Source organism: Rhineura floridana, chromosome 7, assembly GCF_030035675.1.
Source record: "Rhineura floridana isolate rRhiFlo1 chromosome 7, rRhiFlo1.hap2, whole genome shotgun sequence".
In the NCBI taxonomy this organism is placed as follows: Eukaryota; Metazoa; Chordata; class Lepidosauria; order Squamata; family Rhineuridae; genus Rhineura; species Rhineura floridana.
Window position 1 is genome coordinate 70,236,062 of NC_084486.1, and position 18,806 is coordinate 70,254,867.

Sequence of the window (18,806 nt, forward strand, 5' to 3'; positions counted from 1 at the left end):
AAAAGGGGAGGGGAGTTCCCCCAAGTTTTTCTAGACCTTCACATCTCTACATCTCCTGGTAAGCAACAGCAACTCACCTGCCAGGAGGCAAGGAAAGCATCTTCACCCTACTATGTTGTTTGTTACTGGCCATTAGAGGATTACTCAGTGATGTGGAAAGAAAATGTTCATGCTCTTTCACTGACTACATGCAGACAACATGTTAAACCATAGTTTATCCTAAAGGAAACATGCTGCAAAAAGCTTCATGTTCTTATGCTCCTTCCTCCTCTAGTGTGTCCATAAGGAGGAGTTTAGAACTTTCCCTTCTGTTCATTAGAGCTTGCCATTTGGTCTGAACCCAACAAACTGTAGAAAATCTTAACTATGGTTTGCTTAAACCACACCAACTTCATACCATGAGTTATGAAGCTGGCTTATTTCAATAAACCATAAACTGAAATTAATCACAGGTTAGGGCATAATACTAAACTGTGGTTAATCAAAACTGAAGTAAAAGCTTCTTATCTCACCTTGCAGTCATGCAAAAAGAGAAGTGGCAAGCTTGAGTCCAAGCTTGTTTCCATCACAATAAACCATAGTGTATCATGACATCCAAATGCCGCCCATGAGTTTAGATATTATTGTCTGAATATTAATAAATTCAACATGCATGAGCTGTTATACTGCATTTAAAATTATTGACCTTGAAAGTCACCCAATGTATTCTTTAAGACAAAAACCAGCTTTTAATTCAATGCTGGATTCAGACTTAACATGAAACCATGCTTTGTTTTTTAATACATGAAGCAGAGTTTGTCCACCATTTATTTGGGGCTGACAAACCAGGATCTGAAATCACAGTTGAAGCTGGTTTACATACCATAGTTTATGTTAACTATGATTTGTTGTTATGTCTTAATACACAGACAAACCACAGTTAGGGCCATTACTCTGCTTCAACGACCAATGGACATAGGAGTGAACTTATAAAGCTGAGTACTAAGCAGATAGGAAACAAAGCAAACAAACAACTCTAACCCATGCTTTTCCTGTTGTACATCTAGAAGTTGGAGCTATATTCTGGGTTTATGATTAGGACAAACACTGTTTCACATTATATTCAATCCAAGCCAAAGTTTTAAGAGATTGTGCTTTTTAGATGTTTGCATTAAACTGAAATTTCATTTTAAACCAGGTTATTTTTAGGAATAAATACAATATGTTTTTTTAAAAAAACTTATTTACATTTTAATTGCTTTTTTAAATGTTTGTTTTATTTAAATGTATTTAAGTTGCTTGTATCACACTTTTTAAAAGTGTTCAAAACCATCTAGTTTTATACACCCTAATTTATATACACACACACACATAAATACTGTACACAATTAGATTGTCTTCATCAGATCTGATGGAATCAATGGGAGGTCATTGCTGTGTATTAGCAATTTCATTTTTTGCAATGCTTTCTCAGGTTCATCACTTTACTGTATTGTGCTAACAGTCCCCCCTTTTTTGCAGCTTCATTACAGAAGATAAAATCTCAGTAATGGCTACATGAGCAAATGGCCAATAACAATTACCTCACCACAGTTGAGTCAAAACAGGAAGCTCGTGTTATTCCTATATAGTAACACTTGCTCCTATGAGCAGACAACCAAATCCAGGATCATACTAATTTAAGGGGATTTCACTATTGGTTTAGTGTATGTGAAGTCAACCCCTAAATGTATTTTGATATTTATGATACATTGCTGAAGTCAAATACCATCCTGCACTGGTATGGATGTAGTTTTTATTTCTCCACCCAATGCTTATTAAAGAAAAGCAGTTGTCCCAATTAAATACATCTGTAACTGTTTTCATTATCTACAATGACTAAATGCTGTGGCTTTACAAACCTAAATAATCTCATGAAGACAGAAAAAGTCCAAACTATCAAAAGGAAACACACAACTCAAGTCCTATCTTCTCTGCCACTTTGGTTTGCAAAACCACAGAGGAAGGAAAGTGCTGTAGAAATAATTTTTAAAAGTTGTTGACATTGTTGTTTTGGTCTTATGAATAACCTTTTATCCAAAGCAGTTTTTGCAAATATCCATAAAAGCAAAACATAATAGACATAGTAATAGGAAATTTTAAATGGTTAAAGAATATGTTACAAATTATTGGCTTTAATTATAAGTAAATCAGTTGCAATTTCAGAGCAATCTTACCCATTTTAGCCAACATTCTTGAATGGTTGTTAAATAAATAAATATAAATAAATAAATATTATATAGAATGAAAAAAACTACATACCAACTACAGTAAGCAGCATGTTGTCCAAGAGCAGAGCAATGAAGACAATCAACAAGATTAGTTTCCGGGATTGCCGACTCTCTCTGAGCCAGCTAAGGACAGTGAATTCACTCCAAGCCATAATTTAGTTTCCCTTGGGTAATGGCTTAACTACAAATATAAAAAGTATATTTTAAAACAAATCCAAAATTAAAAAGCAGCATCCCTTTTTGTTTTCAAGGCAGTCTTCTTGAGGAAGAACATTCCCAATGTTCCCAGTACGCCACTAAAATGTAAGAAATGTTTGGTTCTCTTTCATTCTTGGGCATAATAGGGAGGGGTCAACATGGCTACTTTGGCATTTAGGACCTATTTATAGCCTCTAACTAAATGAATGTTTTTCTTGAATGAAATCATAAATGATTATTCCCAGCCACCATTGCTTTCAGTGTTACCATTCCAGTTTACTATATAGAAGAAATTGTTTGCCCTTCTCATAGAACTGACTCCAAAAAAACTATGCAAAGTCTAATTAAGTATAATATGGTGGCAGGGGGTGGAGATAGAACTAGAAACTAAGTCCACCAGCATTCAAGCATATTAAAATATAGGCAGTACAGATGCATTCAAATATGAGCATTGACTGAACTGGTATAGATGTAAGACATCTCTAGCTAACTGCTTTCATTTCCACTTCTATATTAATTAATCCCTCTGTTCATATTCACCTAGGCAAAGAACATCAAGCACTTATATCTTCATTTACAATATTATCCAAGCACCATGAACAGTTAGCATGTATCCAATGAATATGTATCCTTTCTGCATTCTCAAAACTGGTCTGTTTAGCTTTTAATCATAAATATCCAGATCTCCAAATGCTACACACACGTTGTTAAAGAAAATCCACGTTCTACCAGTTTTCCACTTACTTTGTTTCACCCAAACCACATATCAGAAAATCTCTAGTTATAATTTTTAACTGCTTAATCTAGTTTGGCAAATTTGCATAAATAATAAACCGCCAACGTTAACAATACAGGAAGAGCAATTACCAACATTTAACTTCTTCTCAGAACCCCAGGACTCCAGACCAGGAACCCTAACTCTACTGCTGCAACTTGTGCTGCAAGGACAAGGCACTCAGCACAATGGAGAAGGGACAATTATCACGGGGCAATTTTGCTTCAAAGGAAGATTCCAACATCACCTCTATCGATCTCTCAAACTCCCCTCCCAGGAAAGATATGTCTCCCTCATTTCTAACCTACAAATAGAGTAAATGCTAGAAGTTTAGACAACCCTGTTTTACTCAACAGGTAGGAGCAGTGTCCATCACACAAAAGGCACAAGGTCAATATTCTGTTTGCGTAATGGGGCACTGTGGCTACAAACCCCCGTAAACCCCGACTATGAACATTCCCTGACCAACATTTATTCTTTGTACCCATTGTCAAAGCAGTTCTCTCCCTGTGTTCTTTTTTTTGGGGGGGGGGGAGTCCATTTTGCCAGGGATCCACAAAATGGGTTTACTGTGTGCCCTGCTACTTCCTACCCAACAAGCTTCAGCTTTCAGCCCCAGCAGCCATGTGGTGGATGCATAGTAGGTGGCTGAAGTACCCATTGATAAGAATGAGATCTGCGTGGATCTTTGCTACTGTCCAAAAGAGACATTGTAATACAAAATCAGAAATGTAAATTAATGTTGCCATGAACTATCTTTCACTTCATTTGCAGATCATTACATTTGTGTTCCTTGTTTTCTACCACAGACCTTCCCTAAAAGTGCTGAAATAAAGGAGCCAGACATCAAGCCAGCCAGTAAGCCACTCTGTCCAATAAGCATTGCTTACTAAACCTAGATGTGTTGAGTGCCCAGTGGTGAGTGAAATGTTCTTTGTGCATGCTCAGAAGCACTCTTTCCTGATTTCAGGTCTGAGCCCTGGCACTGAAAACACTCCATGATTGCAGCCCAGCTCAATCTCTCATACAGCCACGTATCTTGTTACATACTGTCCCTGTCCCCAAATGCACAAGCCCATGGGCTCCTACTGAGAGGAAGGACGGGATATAAATTTAATAAATAAATAAATAAATATTACCCTACACATTTTTAATTCCCTTACTTCAGGACTTCAAAGAGAGAGAGCAGCCAATTTACAAAGCTAATAGCCCATGGGTGCCAGCACCAATTTCTTTTTAGGAGCCACAGCAACCAGGGTGACTGGGATTTATTCATCTAGACAACTTTTACTGCTCTTCATTCAACTCTTGCTCCCACTAGTTCCCCACGTTCACTAACCACCCCATTACTTTCCCTGCCTTACCATGCCCTCACTGCCCCATCTCTCTCTTGAACTCACTATCCCATACACCAAGGACGGGGAAGCTGTGGCTCTCCAGATGTTACTGAACTCCAACACCCATCAGCCCTAGCCGGCATGGTCAATAGTCAGAGAAGATGGGAGTTTTAGTTCAACAATGGGGGGGGCACAGCTTCCTCATCCCAACCTTCCATGTTCACTGCCCTACACTTCCCGCTCATTGCCTAGCCAGATATATAAACAGATATATTCATGACTCCCAGGGCCGGTGCTATCATTAGGCCATCTAGGCAGCCGCCTAGGGCGCAGACCTCAGAGGGGACCAGCACTGACCTTTGAGGGGCACAGTTTTATACAGATTAGTTTTTTTAACCCTTGGAAAAAATGCAACTAAAATAAATTTAGCAGTTTCAAATTTTGTGCTTTTCATTTTTTCTGCAAGACATCTGTTTTTGAAAGTTGAAGTTAGCAATTTTTTGGGGGGGTGCAAGTAGTTATCCTTGCCTAGGGTGCAAAATAGCCTGGCACCAGCACTGATGACTCCCCTTCCACTCCTTCATTTCCTCCCCCTCCCCCACAAAAAACCTATCGCTTCTCCACATAGACTCCCCCTACTGAGCCCCAGCCAAATCTAACGCCTCTCCCTCTGGCGCGTGCCACTTGTCCTCACTTTTCCCGCCCATTCTCTTATTGTCTGATAGCCTTCCCGCCTAATTCCTCCCGCCGGCACCCGCCCGCCGCCCGCCCTGTTCTTTCCCCGTCCACACGCGCGCCAAGAGCTTCACTTACCCTCCTGGGCAGGCACGGCTTTCCCAGCCGCTGTCCCCAGAGCTCTACTGCCTGCCCTCCGCCTCTGCGAAATGCTGCCTCGGCTCCAGCAAAACTCAAGAGCTTCCAGCGCCTCTGGGCAGCTCCACTTACCAGACTCCTCCCTGACGTCATGCCAGATCCTTATCGCTCCCAACGACTCCTTGAGGACACGCTGTGCTGCAGGCAGCCACCCAAGTCAGCCAAAGCGTTTCCTGACTCTCATGCTCTTATCCCCCACCCCAATCAGCACCCTCTTTTCCGTTACTTCGCTGCTTTTCCCCGCAACAGCGCTCGGATCAAGTGCAAGAAAATACGTCCCGCTGGGGGGTGCTCGGATTAAGTCCCTGGAACCCTTTTGCAAGCGTCTGGTTTAGAAGTCCAGAAACACATGATGAAAACCATCCCTTGTCGTGCAGGTGCCACCGCTGTTACTCTTGCAGCTGCTCTGCCAGGGATAAATACTAGGGAAGACAATGTGTAAAGAACTCATTTAGCCAGCTGGGTTTTGCAGGCGTTTCCATCTGGGACTCAGTGAACAGGATACTGACACTCTTCACCTCTTCCACTCTGCTGTTAATAACAAAACACCTTCCTTTGTCATTCACAGAGCGAGTTGTGTAAATATTTTGTAGGTTGATATGTTCTTTAGTTGTATTATTCAACCACAAGGAAAATAATGCCTTTGTTGTGTTTACATTAAAAAAAATGCATTGCATTTCACTTTATTTGCAGAGCCATAGGCCATCGCACAAGTCCAACACACATTCAGTTTTAAAATGAACAGAGCTAAAACAGTTAATATTAAAATGCCAAAACAGTCTGTTTAAAATTAAGAAAGAGTAATACAGTTCACGGTAAAGGATCCTTATAGATTAAAAAAAGACCTTATGGAGATTACTGTTACCACGTAGGGCCCCCAGAGGTGTCAGTTCGATATATAGTTTGCTTGTAGTTTTTGAGCTGCCAGGGCAAATAAGGACACTCTATGTGTTATGTAAGCTTCTACATCAGACATCAGGTAACATATTTTTTTCACGGTCTGAGACCAGGTACTGACTTGCCAGCAAGCCCTTCAGATACTTTACACGTGGATTCAAGTAAATAGGACAAGACAGCGGATAGTGGGCAAGATCCTCCAATGTTCCGCATACGCAGAGCCTCTGAGCCCATGGTATCCCTGAAAAACGACCTTCCATTACCACATTTGGCATGGTGTAAAAGCGAAGCGCCGTAAATGCCTGCCTGAGAATTACAGGGATGGGCAGAGTCAAATATGCTGCTCTGGCATGATCAAGTTTAAAAAGCCAGTACCAGCGAGAGGCTCTAGAATTAATCAAAGTCAATCTGTCTAAATAGGCACAATGTTGGTAAATAGCATCACGTAGCTTCGTTTTATTAGCTAGAAGGGAAGGATCCTGAGGCGGTATATGATAAACTTGGAGTAGGTTGTCTATGCTTGTACTCCATAGCCTAACACCAGCAGCCTGATCAAAGCAGAGATTTAGAAATATTTTGGCCGGTGTTTCTTTTATGGATCTCCGTAGATTAACAAGAATATTATGTATACGGGCTCTAAGAGGGGGAAGCCCCACTTCTGCTCAGAGTGACGGAGCTGGAGTACCAGGGGGTAATGCCAGAAGTCTTCTCAAGAAGTTATTTTGAATGACCTCCAGGCTAGCAGTACAGATTTTGTCCCAGCCCCATACTGCTGCTCCATAAGTGATCTGGGGAATAACCTTACTCTGGAAAATTTTTAAAGCGGGCTTGATTAGGTTACCACCCACCATATGATAAAATTTAAGGATAGCCCCACAAGTTCTTGCTGCTAATTCTTTGGTCATTTCTAAATGCTTTTTCCAGGAAAGTATATCAGAAAAATGTACTCCCAGATATTTAAAGGATCGACATTGTTCAAGTTGGTGCTCAGCTATTGCCCATTTAGACTTAAGATACCTTTTACCAAATACCAGCACTTTTGTCTTCTCATAGTTAATCTGTAACTTTTCCTTAATACAATAGTCCTCAAGTTTTCGTAAAATTCTCCATAAGATACGAGTAATAGAAAGTAAAATCATATTGTCTGCATATAAAAGAATAGAGATTTTCCTACTTCCAATGGAGGGGGGGGAAATTCTGGGCCAGATAGTTCAGAAACAATGTCATTCAGGTAGAGGTTAAAAAGCAGGCGGGCCAGAAGGCAACCCTGCTTTACCCCTTTTCCTACCGCAATAGGATCTGTTAGGGAGCCAGAGGTTCCCACCCTCGCACGTGCGGTTGTGTTGGTATGCAATACCTTTAACAGAAATAAGAGGCGCCTATCGATATTAGAGCTGGCCAATTTGATCCACAGAAGATTCCTGTCTATGGAATCAAAAGCAGCTGCCAAATCAACAAATGCGACATATAGATGTTTAGTAGGCCCAGCGATACTTTGTCTGGCCAGATAGTAAAGGGTCAAGCAGTGGTCAATAGGGCTCAAGCCTTTTCTAAACCCCGCTTGCTCCGGAAAAATAATTTGATTTTCAGCTTCCCAATCTTCCAGCTTATGGAGGAAGTACTTACTATAAAGCTTAGAGGCTACGTTTAGGAGGCTGATTGGGCGGTAATTATTGGGATCCTGCCTGTCACCTTTTTTATAAATAGGGACAACTATACTTTGCCCCCAACCCTCAGGGATTGTGCCCGAACCATTAATCTGTGAAAAAAGCTTAGCTAGTATAGGGGCCCACCAGCCCGGGAAATGTTTGTAGATTTCAGGAGGCAACATGCCCCTTCTATGATGAGCTTCCGCCGGGCCTTGAAGACCTGGCTCTTCAGGCAGGCTTTTGGGGTGGGTTAGGTTTTTACTGTTATGGTTTTAAATTTTAACGTTTTAATGTATTGTTTTTTATCTTGTACGTCGCCCAGAGTGGCTGGACAACCAGCCAGATGGGCGACTAATAAATTTAATAAATAAATAAATAAATAAACATATCCTCACCAGGGGCCTTACCGGTTCTGAGGGAGGTGATGAGGGACTTAATTTGAGTTGGCGTAACCGAAGGCCAATGAGGCGTGGACATTACTTCGAGGTCAAAGGGTGCCGCAAAAGAGACTGACAGTGGTATGTAGAGCCTACTGAAATGTGAGTGCCAGGCTGATGCTGGTATCTGGCCTATAATTAAATGCCTAGTTGCACCCATACCAGCCGCAACAAGGTCCCAAAACTGGCGTTCTTTTATTTCTACCACCGTCATGGCTAATTGTTGCCATTGAGATTCCACGAAAGCAGCCTTTTTTTGTTTCAAAAGGTGCTTGTATGAGGTTCTCAAATCCACGAAGAAACCGTGGGAGTAATTCTCCGGGCAGCTAGCTGTCAGGTGAAGGTAGCGCGTCAGCTTTCTCTTGGCGAACTTACAATCTTGGTCAAACCAGGTATTACCGGAACACCTGTTGGCCGTAGGATGTCTTTTCTGGACCAATCTAGGTTTTAAATAGAACAGAATGGTCTGGTAGGCTTTCAAGGGGTCCACCTCAGAGTTCAAAACCCCTTGACGAAGGGATTGGAGGGTATTACCCTCAAAGAGATTTACTATAGAGAGGGACAAATTGGTAGACCAACGTACTCTCCGTTCCGCAACTACTGATCCCTCCATAGGTGGCAAGAATTGAGGGAGAGTTGAAAACGGAAGGCTCAGATTTAGCAGGAGAGGAAAGTGGTCACTTTCCGTCCTGGTACCAACAACAAATCCTAGGACATCTGATAGCAAAGAGTGGGAAACCAAAGCAAAATCAATTGTGCTTGCACCCCGGTTAGTTAAATAAGTAAAAGAGCCTTTGGAGGTGTCAACTTCAGAACCATTCAGGATTTCGAGGTGATGTACAAATGAAAGCTCCACCAAACACTTACCCTGTCTGTTCGATTTTTTGTCCTGCAAAGTCCTATAGGTCATGGGAGCCTGGCAAGTAGAACCCCAATTTGTAGATGCTTCACCGCTCAACCATAGATCACCCAATCTGGCGTTAAAATCCCCACAAAGAAGCAGTCTAACATTAGGGAATTGTACCTCTACCTGCGATAAACTTTCTGTTAGCCGATCCCAAACATTGTTATGGCCCAGGGACCTGGCAAGAGAGGGGGGGAAGTAGACATTTATACATATAAGGGATCTTATGGATCTGCCCCTTATCCTAAGGATCTAGACATATTGTGGGAGGGTGTTAGGTAATTGCTGAACCTCGACTGACAGATCAACCGAGATGAAGATAGCAAGCCCCCCGCTGCCACGGCCTTTTAGTTTTTGCTTTACAGCTGGGCTAGAGAAGGCACGATAACCGTGTAAGAACACTGAGTCTGAATTGATGACCCAAGTTTCTTGGAGACAGATGATCTTAAATTTGCGGAGGTAATCAACAAAATCTTCATCATACAGCTTACTCTCCCAACCCATAATGTTCCACGATAGGGTAGATAGTTGTCAGTCTGTACAGATTGCGTCAACATCCTTGAGAGCACAGACACAACCATTAGTATTAGCAGCTGTTGTTAGAGCCTGTGTACTTTTCCCCTTAACTGCCAACTTAGACTCCTGGGGGATCATAGTACAGTGTACTTGAGACTTGACAGGAACAGAAAGTACCTCCAGAGGGACTGGGGCAGGGGAACTTAATATGCCTCTATTCCGAGGGGGGCTATCAGTTGATCCCAGCTCCTCATCTTCCAGGAACCTCATCCTAGGCCAGAAGCCAGGGGACGTTGGTTTCCTGTATCTGGCTGTGCTATTATGTGTATACTTAGGACCGGGGGGGAATTGTCATTTGGTCTAAGAAGAGATTCTTCTACCACCCTTCTATATTGGCCTACACCTGTAGTTAATCCCCCCCTACTCTGTACCCTGGGACTGTTAAGTGGGGAAGGTGGGGGATCAATGCCATTGGCCACCCTCCTGGGGGAACCCAGCCCCTCATTAGGGGGCCATACATTTGGCATGGATCTTACAAAAACAGGGTCAGGAGAAAGTTTCTCCTGGACAGATAGCCTTTCCAGATGGAGTTTTAGGTATTCCAATCTGCTCAAAATCTTGGATTGGCCCGAGAATGGGAGAGTGCCAAAAGTGTCTATCAACATCAGTTCTTCATTAGTGAAGGGATCCCTGATTTCTCCTGCCAAATGGTCGGTGTCTTGAGACCTGGCAGCCGTAGTCCCCCATTGGCCTGGGCACAAAGCCTCAGATGTAAAGTCAATGAGCGCAGCGTGATTCTCCGACACCTCTACTGGCTGTTGGCACAGCCTACGATGAGGAAATAGGGCTTCAGGGAGCGCCCTGTTTTCGAAGAGTCTTGAGATGCTTATGCCAACTTTAGCCAGGTCGCCGTTGTTGGAGAAGACGGAATTTGTCACAGACCAGGAGGAAAACAAAACAACGGCACGTGCCTTTATGCCGTTATAGAACAGGTACTCCACCTGTTGGATATCAGTTGCCAGAAAGCGGATTGAAGAAGTACCCACCAGGATTCCAAGGATATGTTGAACGTGGTCGTCTTGGGATAAAAATCCGCTGGGTTTGGGAAAGTTCTCAAGAACCAGCTTAGAGGGGTTCAAAACTAAATTCCATTTTGGGTCTTTTAGCTGGTCCCCCATCCCCCGGGTTAGGGGCTGCTTCAAGACTGCATCCTGCCAAGGATCCTGAAAGGGTAAATAGGGGACCTGTGCATTTAAAGGTAACAGTGAAGGGGGGGAAGAAATAGATGTAGCTTCCCTTACATTGATGGGAGTGTCACTAGGATTTAAAGCACTTCCCACGCGCAGACTCTTACAAGTCATACTTGGCAACATTCCCCCTTCATTCAACTCTTGCTCCCACTAGTTCCCCACGTTCACTAACCACCCCATTACTTTCCCTGCCTTACCATGCCCTCACTGCCCCATCTCTCTCTTGAACTCACTATCCCATACACCAAGGACGGGGAAGCTGTGGCTCTCCAGATGTTACTGAACTCCAACACCCATCAGCCCTAGCCGGCATGGTCAATAGTCAGAGAAGATGGGAGTTCTAGTTCAACAATGGGAGGGGCACAGCTTCCTCATCCCAACCTTCCATGTTCACTGCCCTACACTTCCCGCTCATTGCCTAGCCAGATATATAAACAGATATATTCATGACTCCCAGGGCCGGTGCTATCATTAGGCCATCTAGGCAGCCGCCTAGGGCGCAGACCTCAGAGGGGACCAGCACTGACCTTTGAGGGGCACAGTTTTATACAGATTAGTTTTTTTAACCCTTGGAAAAAATGCAACTAAAATAAATTTAGCAGTTTCAAATTTTGTGCTTTTCATTTTTTCTGCAAGACATCTGTTTTTGAAAATTGAAGTTAGCAATTTTTTGGGGGGGTCCAAGTAGTTATCCTTGCCTAGGGTGCAAAATAGCCTGGCACCAGCACTGATGACTCCCCTTCCACTCCTTCATTTCCTCCCCCTCCCCCACAAAAAACCTATCGCTTCTCCACATAGACTCCCCCTACTGAGCCCCAGCCAAATCTAACGCCTCTCCCTCTGGCGCGTGCCACTTGTCCTCACTTTTCCCGCCCATTCTCTTATTGTCTGATAGCCTTCCCGCCTAATTCCTCCCGCCGGCACCCGCCCGCCGCCCGCCCTGTTCTTTCCCCGTCCACACGCGCGCCAAGAGCTTCACTTACCCTCCTGGGCAGGCACGGCTTTCCCAGCCGCTGTCCCCAGAGCTCTACTGCCTGCCCTCCGCCTCTGCGAAATGCTGCCTCGGCTCCAGCAAAACTCAAGAGCTTCCAGCGCCTCTGGGCAGCTCCACTTACCAGACTCCTCCCTGACGTCATGCCAGATCCTTATCGCTCCCAACGACTCCTTGAGGACACGCTGTGCTGCAGGCAGCCACCCAAGTCAGCCAAAGCGTTTCCTGACTCTCATGCTCTTATCCCCCACCCCAATCAGCACCCTCTTTTCCGTTACTTCGCTGCTTTTCCCCGCAACAGCGCTTGGATCAAGCGCAAGAAAATACGTCCCGCTGGGGGGGTGCTCGGATTAAGTCCCTGGAACCCTTTTGCAAGCATCTGGTTTAGAAGTCCAGAAACACAAGATGAAAACCATCCCTTGTCGTGCAGGTGCCGCCGCTGTTACTCTTGCAGCTGCTCTGCCAGGGATAAATATTAGGGAAGACAATGTGTAAAGAACTCATTTAGCCAGCTGGGTTTTGCAGGCGTTTCCATCTGGGACTCAGTGAACAGGATACTGACACTCTTCACCTCTTCCACTCTGCTGTTAATAACAAAACACCTTCCTTTGTCATTCACAGAGCGAGTTGTGTAAATATTTTGTAGGTTGATATGTTCTTTAGTTGTATTATTGAACCACAAGGAAAATAAGGCCTTTGTTGTGTTTACATTAAAAAAAATTAAAACCCTTACGTTCCTCCTGTTTACATTCATTGACCCTTTATAAGGGATCAACTTTATAATAGATGAGCCAGAGCTGTAACTGATTCATCCCTCTAGGATGCACACCTTAACATGGTGAGGGGATTGAGAGTGTTAAAGAAGCTGAGAGCAAGAGGCTAGACTCCTAGCAGGGGCACCCAAGGTGGAATGGTCAAAGCTGAGACACCAGACTAAGATGCATCCAGACTCAGAGGAAGGCAATGGTAAACCACCTCTGAACACGTCTTACCACGAAAACCCTATGAACAGAGTATCCAAAATGCAACACGAGATAGTGCTGGAAGATGAGACCCCCAGGTGAGAAGGCACTCAAGGAGCTACGGGGGATGAACAAAGGACAAGTACAAGTAGCACTGTGACTAATGACGCAGCTGGGTCAAAGCCAAAAGGAAGCCCAGAGGCTGATGTGCACAGATGCAAAAGGAGAGTCCGGAGTTGCACAACACACACAATAGGAACATGGAATGTGAGAAGCATGAACCAGGGAAAGTTAGAAATTGTCAAGCAAGAAATGGAACGTATCAACATTACAATACTTTGCGTGAGTGAATTAAAATGGACAGGAATGGGACATTTTCAATCAGGCAACTACAAAATATTTTATGCAGGAAATGAGAAATCAAGAAGAAACGGGGTTGCTTTAATAGTGAGAAGTGATGTAGCAAAAACAATTAAGAGCTATAACGCAAGGTCTGAGCAAGTTATGTCAATGAGATTTAACAGGAAACCTATTAACATAACCATCATCCAAGTCTATGCTCCAACGGCAAATGCTGAAGAAGAGGAATTGGAGAGATTTTATGCAGAAGTACAGGAAGAAATTGGTCACACACCAAAACAAGATGTGCTGATAATCATGGGGGACTGGGATGCAAAAGTAGGGAACAGAGAAGAACTAGGTATTGTGGGAAAATGGGGCTTAGGAGATGGAAATGAAGCAGGAGAAAGACTTATTGAATTCTGTGAAACCATTCATTTGTTTCTCGCAAACACATTTTGTGAGCAACCAAAAAGATAACTGTACATGTGGAAATCACCAAATGGACAATATAGGAATCAAATTGATTATATAATTGGTAGCAGAAGATGGAGAAGTTCCATACTTTCTGCGGAAACAAGACCAGGAGCAGACTGCGGTACAGATCATGAACTGGTCGTATCGAAAATCAGAGTAAAGCTAAAGAAGAACAAAGCAATCATAATGCCAAAATACAATTTAAATAACATCCCAGAAGAATATAAAGATCAAATAAGAGTCGCAATGCTGGGAACGGAGAGTTCTGAGCGAGCTTATGTGTGTGTGTTTGAATCCTTGCTAAAGTACCTTCCCTGCAAATTAGTCAGACAGAGACTTTAATCTTTAAAATAAGAAATAACTAGTTTATTCTGGAAGTACATACATGATAGGAAAGAGTCCTATATCTAGCTAACTAGCTAAGTTGGAGCTGCAAACACTGAGCCCAGTGCTTGCCCTCATGCTTGGAGGAGAGGGAGAGACAAAGGAATATGTCTGCTCTCCCTCACGAGAGAAAGAAGTAAGAAGGAGGGAAGGAACTGTGATCAACATCCTTTGCATATCAGTCTAGCAGGAAGGAAGAGACAGCAGGAGATCAAATGACAGGTATAGCCCAGCAACCAAGAGGTCTCCTCACTAGCTACCCTTTTTAACTCCATGCAGCCTCAACCCACAAGTTGGAGTTGAACCACATATATTCCAACATAAGGAACAGATTTGAGGTTTTAAACTTAGAGAACCAGAAGAACTATGGAGTGAAGTCAGAGACATTATCAGGGAAGAATGCAAAAAGACAATACCACTAGTTAAAAAGAGAGAAAGACCTAAATGAATGATTGACCAAATTCTTAAAATGGTTAAAGAGAGAAGAAAAGCAAAAGCAGATAGAAACATGGTTAGAACCCTAAATGCAACAATACACCGACTAGTACGTAGGGACAAAGAGAATTATTACAATGGTTATTGTATAGAAATAGAAGAGGACAACTAAAAGGGAAGAACAAGAGCCCTATTCCAAAAGATTAGAGAAGTTAAAGGGAAATTTAAACCAAGAGTAGCGATGTTGAATAATCAATAGGAGAACACACTGACTGACCGAGATGAAATAAAGGGAAGATGGAAGCAATACACTGAACAACTCTATAAAAGAGATGCAAGGATAACATTCATTCACGGAGGAATTGTATGATGAAGAACCAGAAATTTAGAATGAGGTGAAAGCTGCTCTTAAAATACTTGGAAGAAACAAATCACCAGGAATAGATGGCAGACCAATAGAGTTGCTACAAGCTTCTGAGACTGAATCTGTCCAAATTTTGATAAAAATGTGTCACGAAATATGGAAAACTAAGCAATGGCCCACAGACTGGATGCGTTCCATATACATCCCAATTCAGAAGAAAGGGGATCCCAGGGAATGCAGTAATTATTAAACTGTTGCCTTAATACCCCATACAAGTAAAGTAATGCTCAAGATTCTACAACAAAGGCTTTTACCATATATGGAGCGAGAAATGCCAGACATCCAAGCTGGATTTAGAAAGGGAAGAGGTACAAGAGATCATATCGCTAACATACATTGGCTAATAGAAAGGACCAAGGAATTTCAGAATAAAATCACCCTGTGCCTATGGTTTACAGCAAAGCCTTTGACTGTGTAGATGATGAAAAACTATGGAATGCTTTAAAAGAAATGGGGGTGCCACAGCATCTGATTGTCCTGATGCTCAACCTATACTCTGGACAAGAGTCTACTGTAAGGACAGATTATGGAGAAACAGATTGGTTCCCCATCAGAATGGGTGTGAGACAGGGGTGTATTTTATCACCCTATTTATTTAATCTATACGCAGAACATATCATACGGAAAGCGGGATTGGACCAAGATGAAGGAGGTGCGAAAATTGGAGGGAGAAGTATCAATAACTTAAGATATGCAGATGATACCATACTACTAGCAGAAATCAGTAACGATTTGAAACAAATGCTGATGAATGTTAAGGAAGAAAGCACAAAAGCAGGACTACAGCTGAATGTCAAAAAGACTACAGTAATGACAACAGAAGATTTATGTAACTTTACAGTTGACAATGAGGACATTAAACTGTCAATGATTATCAATACCTTGGCACAGTCATTAACCAAAATGGAGACAGTCTAGAAATCAGAAGAAGGCTAGGACTGGGGAGGACAGCTATGAGAGAACTAGAAAAGGTCCTCAAATGCAAAGATGTATCATGGAACACTAAAGTCAGGATCATTCAGACCATGGTATTCATGATCTCTATGTACGGATGTGGAAGTTGGACAGAGAAAAAAGCGGATAAGAGAAAAATCAGCTCATTTGAAATGTGGTGTTGGAGGAGAGCTCTGCGCATACCATAGACTGCGAAAAAGACAAATAATTGGGTGTTAGAACAAATCAATTGGAAGAACTATCACTAGAAGCTACAGTGATGAAGCTGAGGTTATCATATTTCAGACACATAATGAGAAGACATGGTTCACTAGAAAAGACAATAATGCTTGGAAAAACAGAAGGGAGTAGAAAAAGGCCAAACAAGAGATTTCTTGATTCCATAAAGGAAGCCACAGACCTGAACTTACAAGATCTAAATAGGGTGGTTCATGGCAGATGCTCTTGGAGGTCACTGATTCATAGGGTCACCATAAGTCGTAATCAACTTGAAGGCACATAACAACAACACTTACTTAAAGTGTCCCACTGAAATCAAGATGACAAGTTAGCCATGGATGAAATCATACTGATTTCAGTAGGAACTCCAGTTCAATTAATGTCATGCATACAGTCACCGTACTAGTAAACCTGCAACTTGCATTTTGCAAACAAAGATGCACTCTTGGCTGCCACTGAAAATCCCTTCTCCAGAATCCAAAGCTGCTTTATATTTGTAAAGTCAAAATTCCCATTGCCAAACATTCTGTTTCATCTATGCCTTGGTTTGCTCCATGATGGAGAGAGGTCCATGAGAAGGCAACCTTCACATACCGAGTTTCAAGGAAAGGGTTTTAAAAGATGTTCCCCATCCCATACTCATCTTTTTCTAGTAATCAGAATGTGGTGGTCTGTATGTATACTAACATTTAGTGTTCAAAATGGTTAGATGGGCAGAAACATTTAGGAGAGCAAGGACCAAATATCTTTTTTATTTATTCCTCCAAGGAGCTTGAGGCAACATATATGGTTTGTCCCCCTTCTCATTTTATCCTCACAATAATCATGTGAGGTTGGTTAGGCTGAGGTGCAATGAATGGCCCAAGGTCACTCAATGAACTGAACCTCATGGCAGAGCAGAGATTTGAACCCTAGTCTCCCAGATCCTAGTCCAACACTAATCCGTAGTGGCCACAGACCAGCACAGGGTCATTACTGCTTACCAAGGGGGAGGTGCAAGGCATGGGGAGCTCAGCACAGTGTGGTGCGGCAGGAGCATTGGATTGGCTTCACTGTGCTACACCATGCCTAGCTCCCCATGCCATGCGCCTCTCTCTCTCAGTAAGCAGCCATGGCCCCTGTTGTTGGGAAGCTGGGAGCTCTGCCCATGCTGCCCTGCTGACCACTATTGACTATAACCATCACCCCACACTGTATCTTGAGGGAGAAAAGGAGACTAAAAATCAGTGCTCAGTTATGGCATTTTGGGGTTAGGTACATGAGGTCTACGTTGTAAAGCATTATGCATAAATGCAACACTGACAAGTCTGTCAGAATTTGTTTCAATATCATTTCATTGGACAGAAAATTTTCATCATGATATATTCTTAAATGCCTTCTGAAGCTTTCTTTATGTGCATAACTGACTGGACGGGGGAGGCAGGGGAGATAGATATGCCTTTCAAGTTGAAGGCTTAGTTGCAAACAGATGTGTAACTGCATTTATGTTTGAAGTTCCACTCCATCAAAAAATAGTTATTTAAATAACATTTTAGTGACAGGACGGAATTACATGATTAATGCATTTTAATGCAAAATCAACAGAAATACTGCATCAGAAAAAAAGGAATTGCACCTTTATAAAACATCAAAAAAGAATTAGCCTCCAAGAATTAGCATACACTGTACTGCAGTGTATTTCCAAAGACTTCCACCTGTTTTGTGCATAGAACAGGGAAGAACAAATTTGCTTATGATAGGATATACTAGAATGTAAACATCTTGACATGAAAGGCCTTCTATTCCATAAACTATTATTCTTTCCTCCATTTCTACCATTTTTTTCCTCGTTGCAGTCCATGTTGACAATGGCTATTTAGTATTGCTCAAGTTAAATCATTGGCTTTCTTAGTCTCTCAAGCCCTCCCTGCCTCCAAGGAGCTGACATTCTCACTGCCAGATACAAAAGCCAATATATATTAAAAGGGATCTTGTCAGCACCTTTGGCACAAATGGCTGAAATTGGTTCTGAGAGTACTTATTTGTGCATAGATATATTATTAATACTTACATTGTGGTAGCATCTAAAGGTCAACATGGTCAGGTTTCCATTGCACATAGGCAGAGGAGAACATACAGGGGCATTTGAACAATCTGTTCATCCATAAGTATCTATGTGAATTAAGGCCTCTTCCTGACATCCTTTTTATTGTGCATACATGATGATTAGTGCTCATGATGCCATCAGGGCAGTCATATGCAAGCCCACTCTCGATGATTTGCACCTGCCAAGTCTTGGGACAATCATATTGCTTCATTTCTAGTCAGTGCAGATATTACTAGACTCTACCTCCCATCAGCCCTAGTCACCATGACCAAAGATATGGGAGCTGGAGTCCATCAACATCTGGAGGACCACAGGTTCCCCATTCCTATCCCTGTAGAAAGAAGGATTGTGAGCAAGAGAAGCACCTCAGAAGACATTAGCCTCTCCTCAACTTTTCCATTAGAGTGACCTTCTGCCCTGTGATGGCACTGGAGCTACTCTGGGATTGCA

General features: G+C 42.6%; 1 protein-coding gene across 7 annotated transcripts in view; it reads right to left on the reverse strand.

Moving 5' to 3' along the window:
* Positions 1-18,806, reverse strand: part of SLC18A2 (solute carrier family 18 member A2) — a 102,503-nt gene that overhangs the window by 56,540 nt on the left and 27,157 nt on the right. For 3 of the 7 annotated variants that reach the window (XM_061635882.1, XM_061635876.1, XM_061635881.1), the window contains exons 1-2: positions 5,373-5,472; positions 2,281-2,430 (exon numbers count right to left, since the gene is read on the reverse strand). In XM_061635882.1, coding sequence (XP_061491866.1) covers positions 2,281-2,401 — 121 coding nt within the window. In that variant the 5' untranslated portion in view covers positions 2,402-2,430; positions 5,373-5,472. Of the gene's footprint in view, positions 1-2,280; positions 2,431-5,372; positions 5,473-5,504; positions 5,572-18,806 lie in introns of those variants that run through there. The other 4 variants (XM_061635877.1, XM_061635880.1, XM_061635878.1 and 1 more) reach the window with 2 other exon arrangements.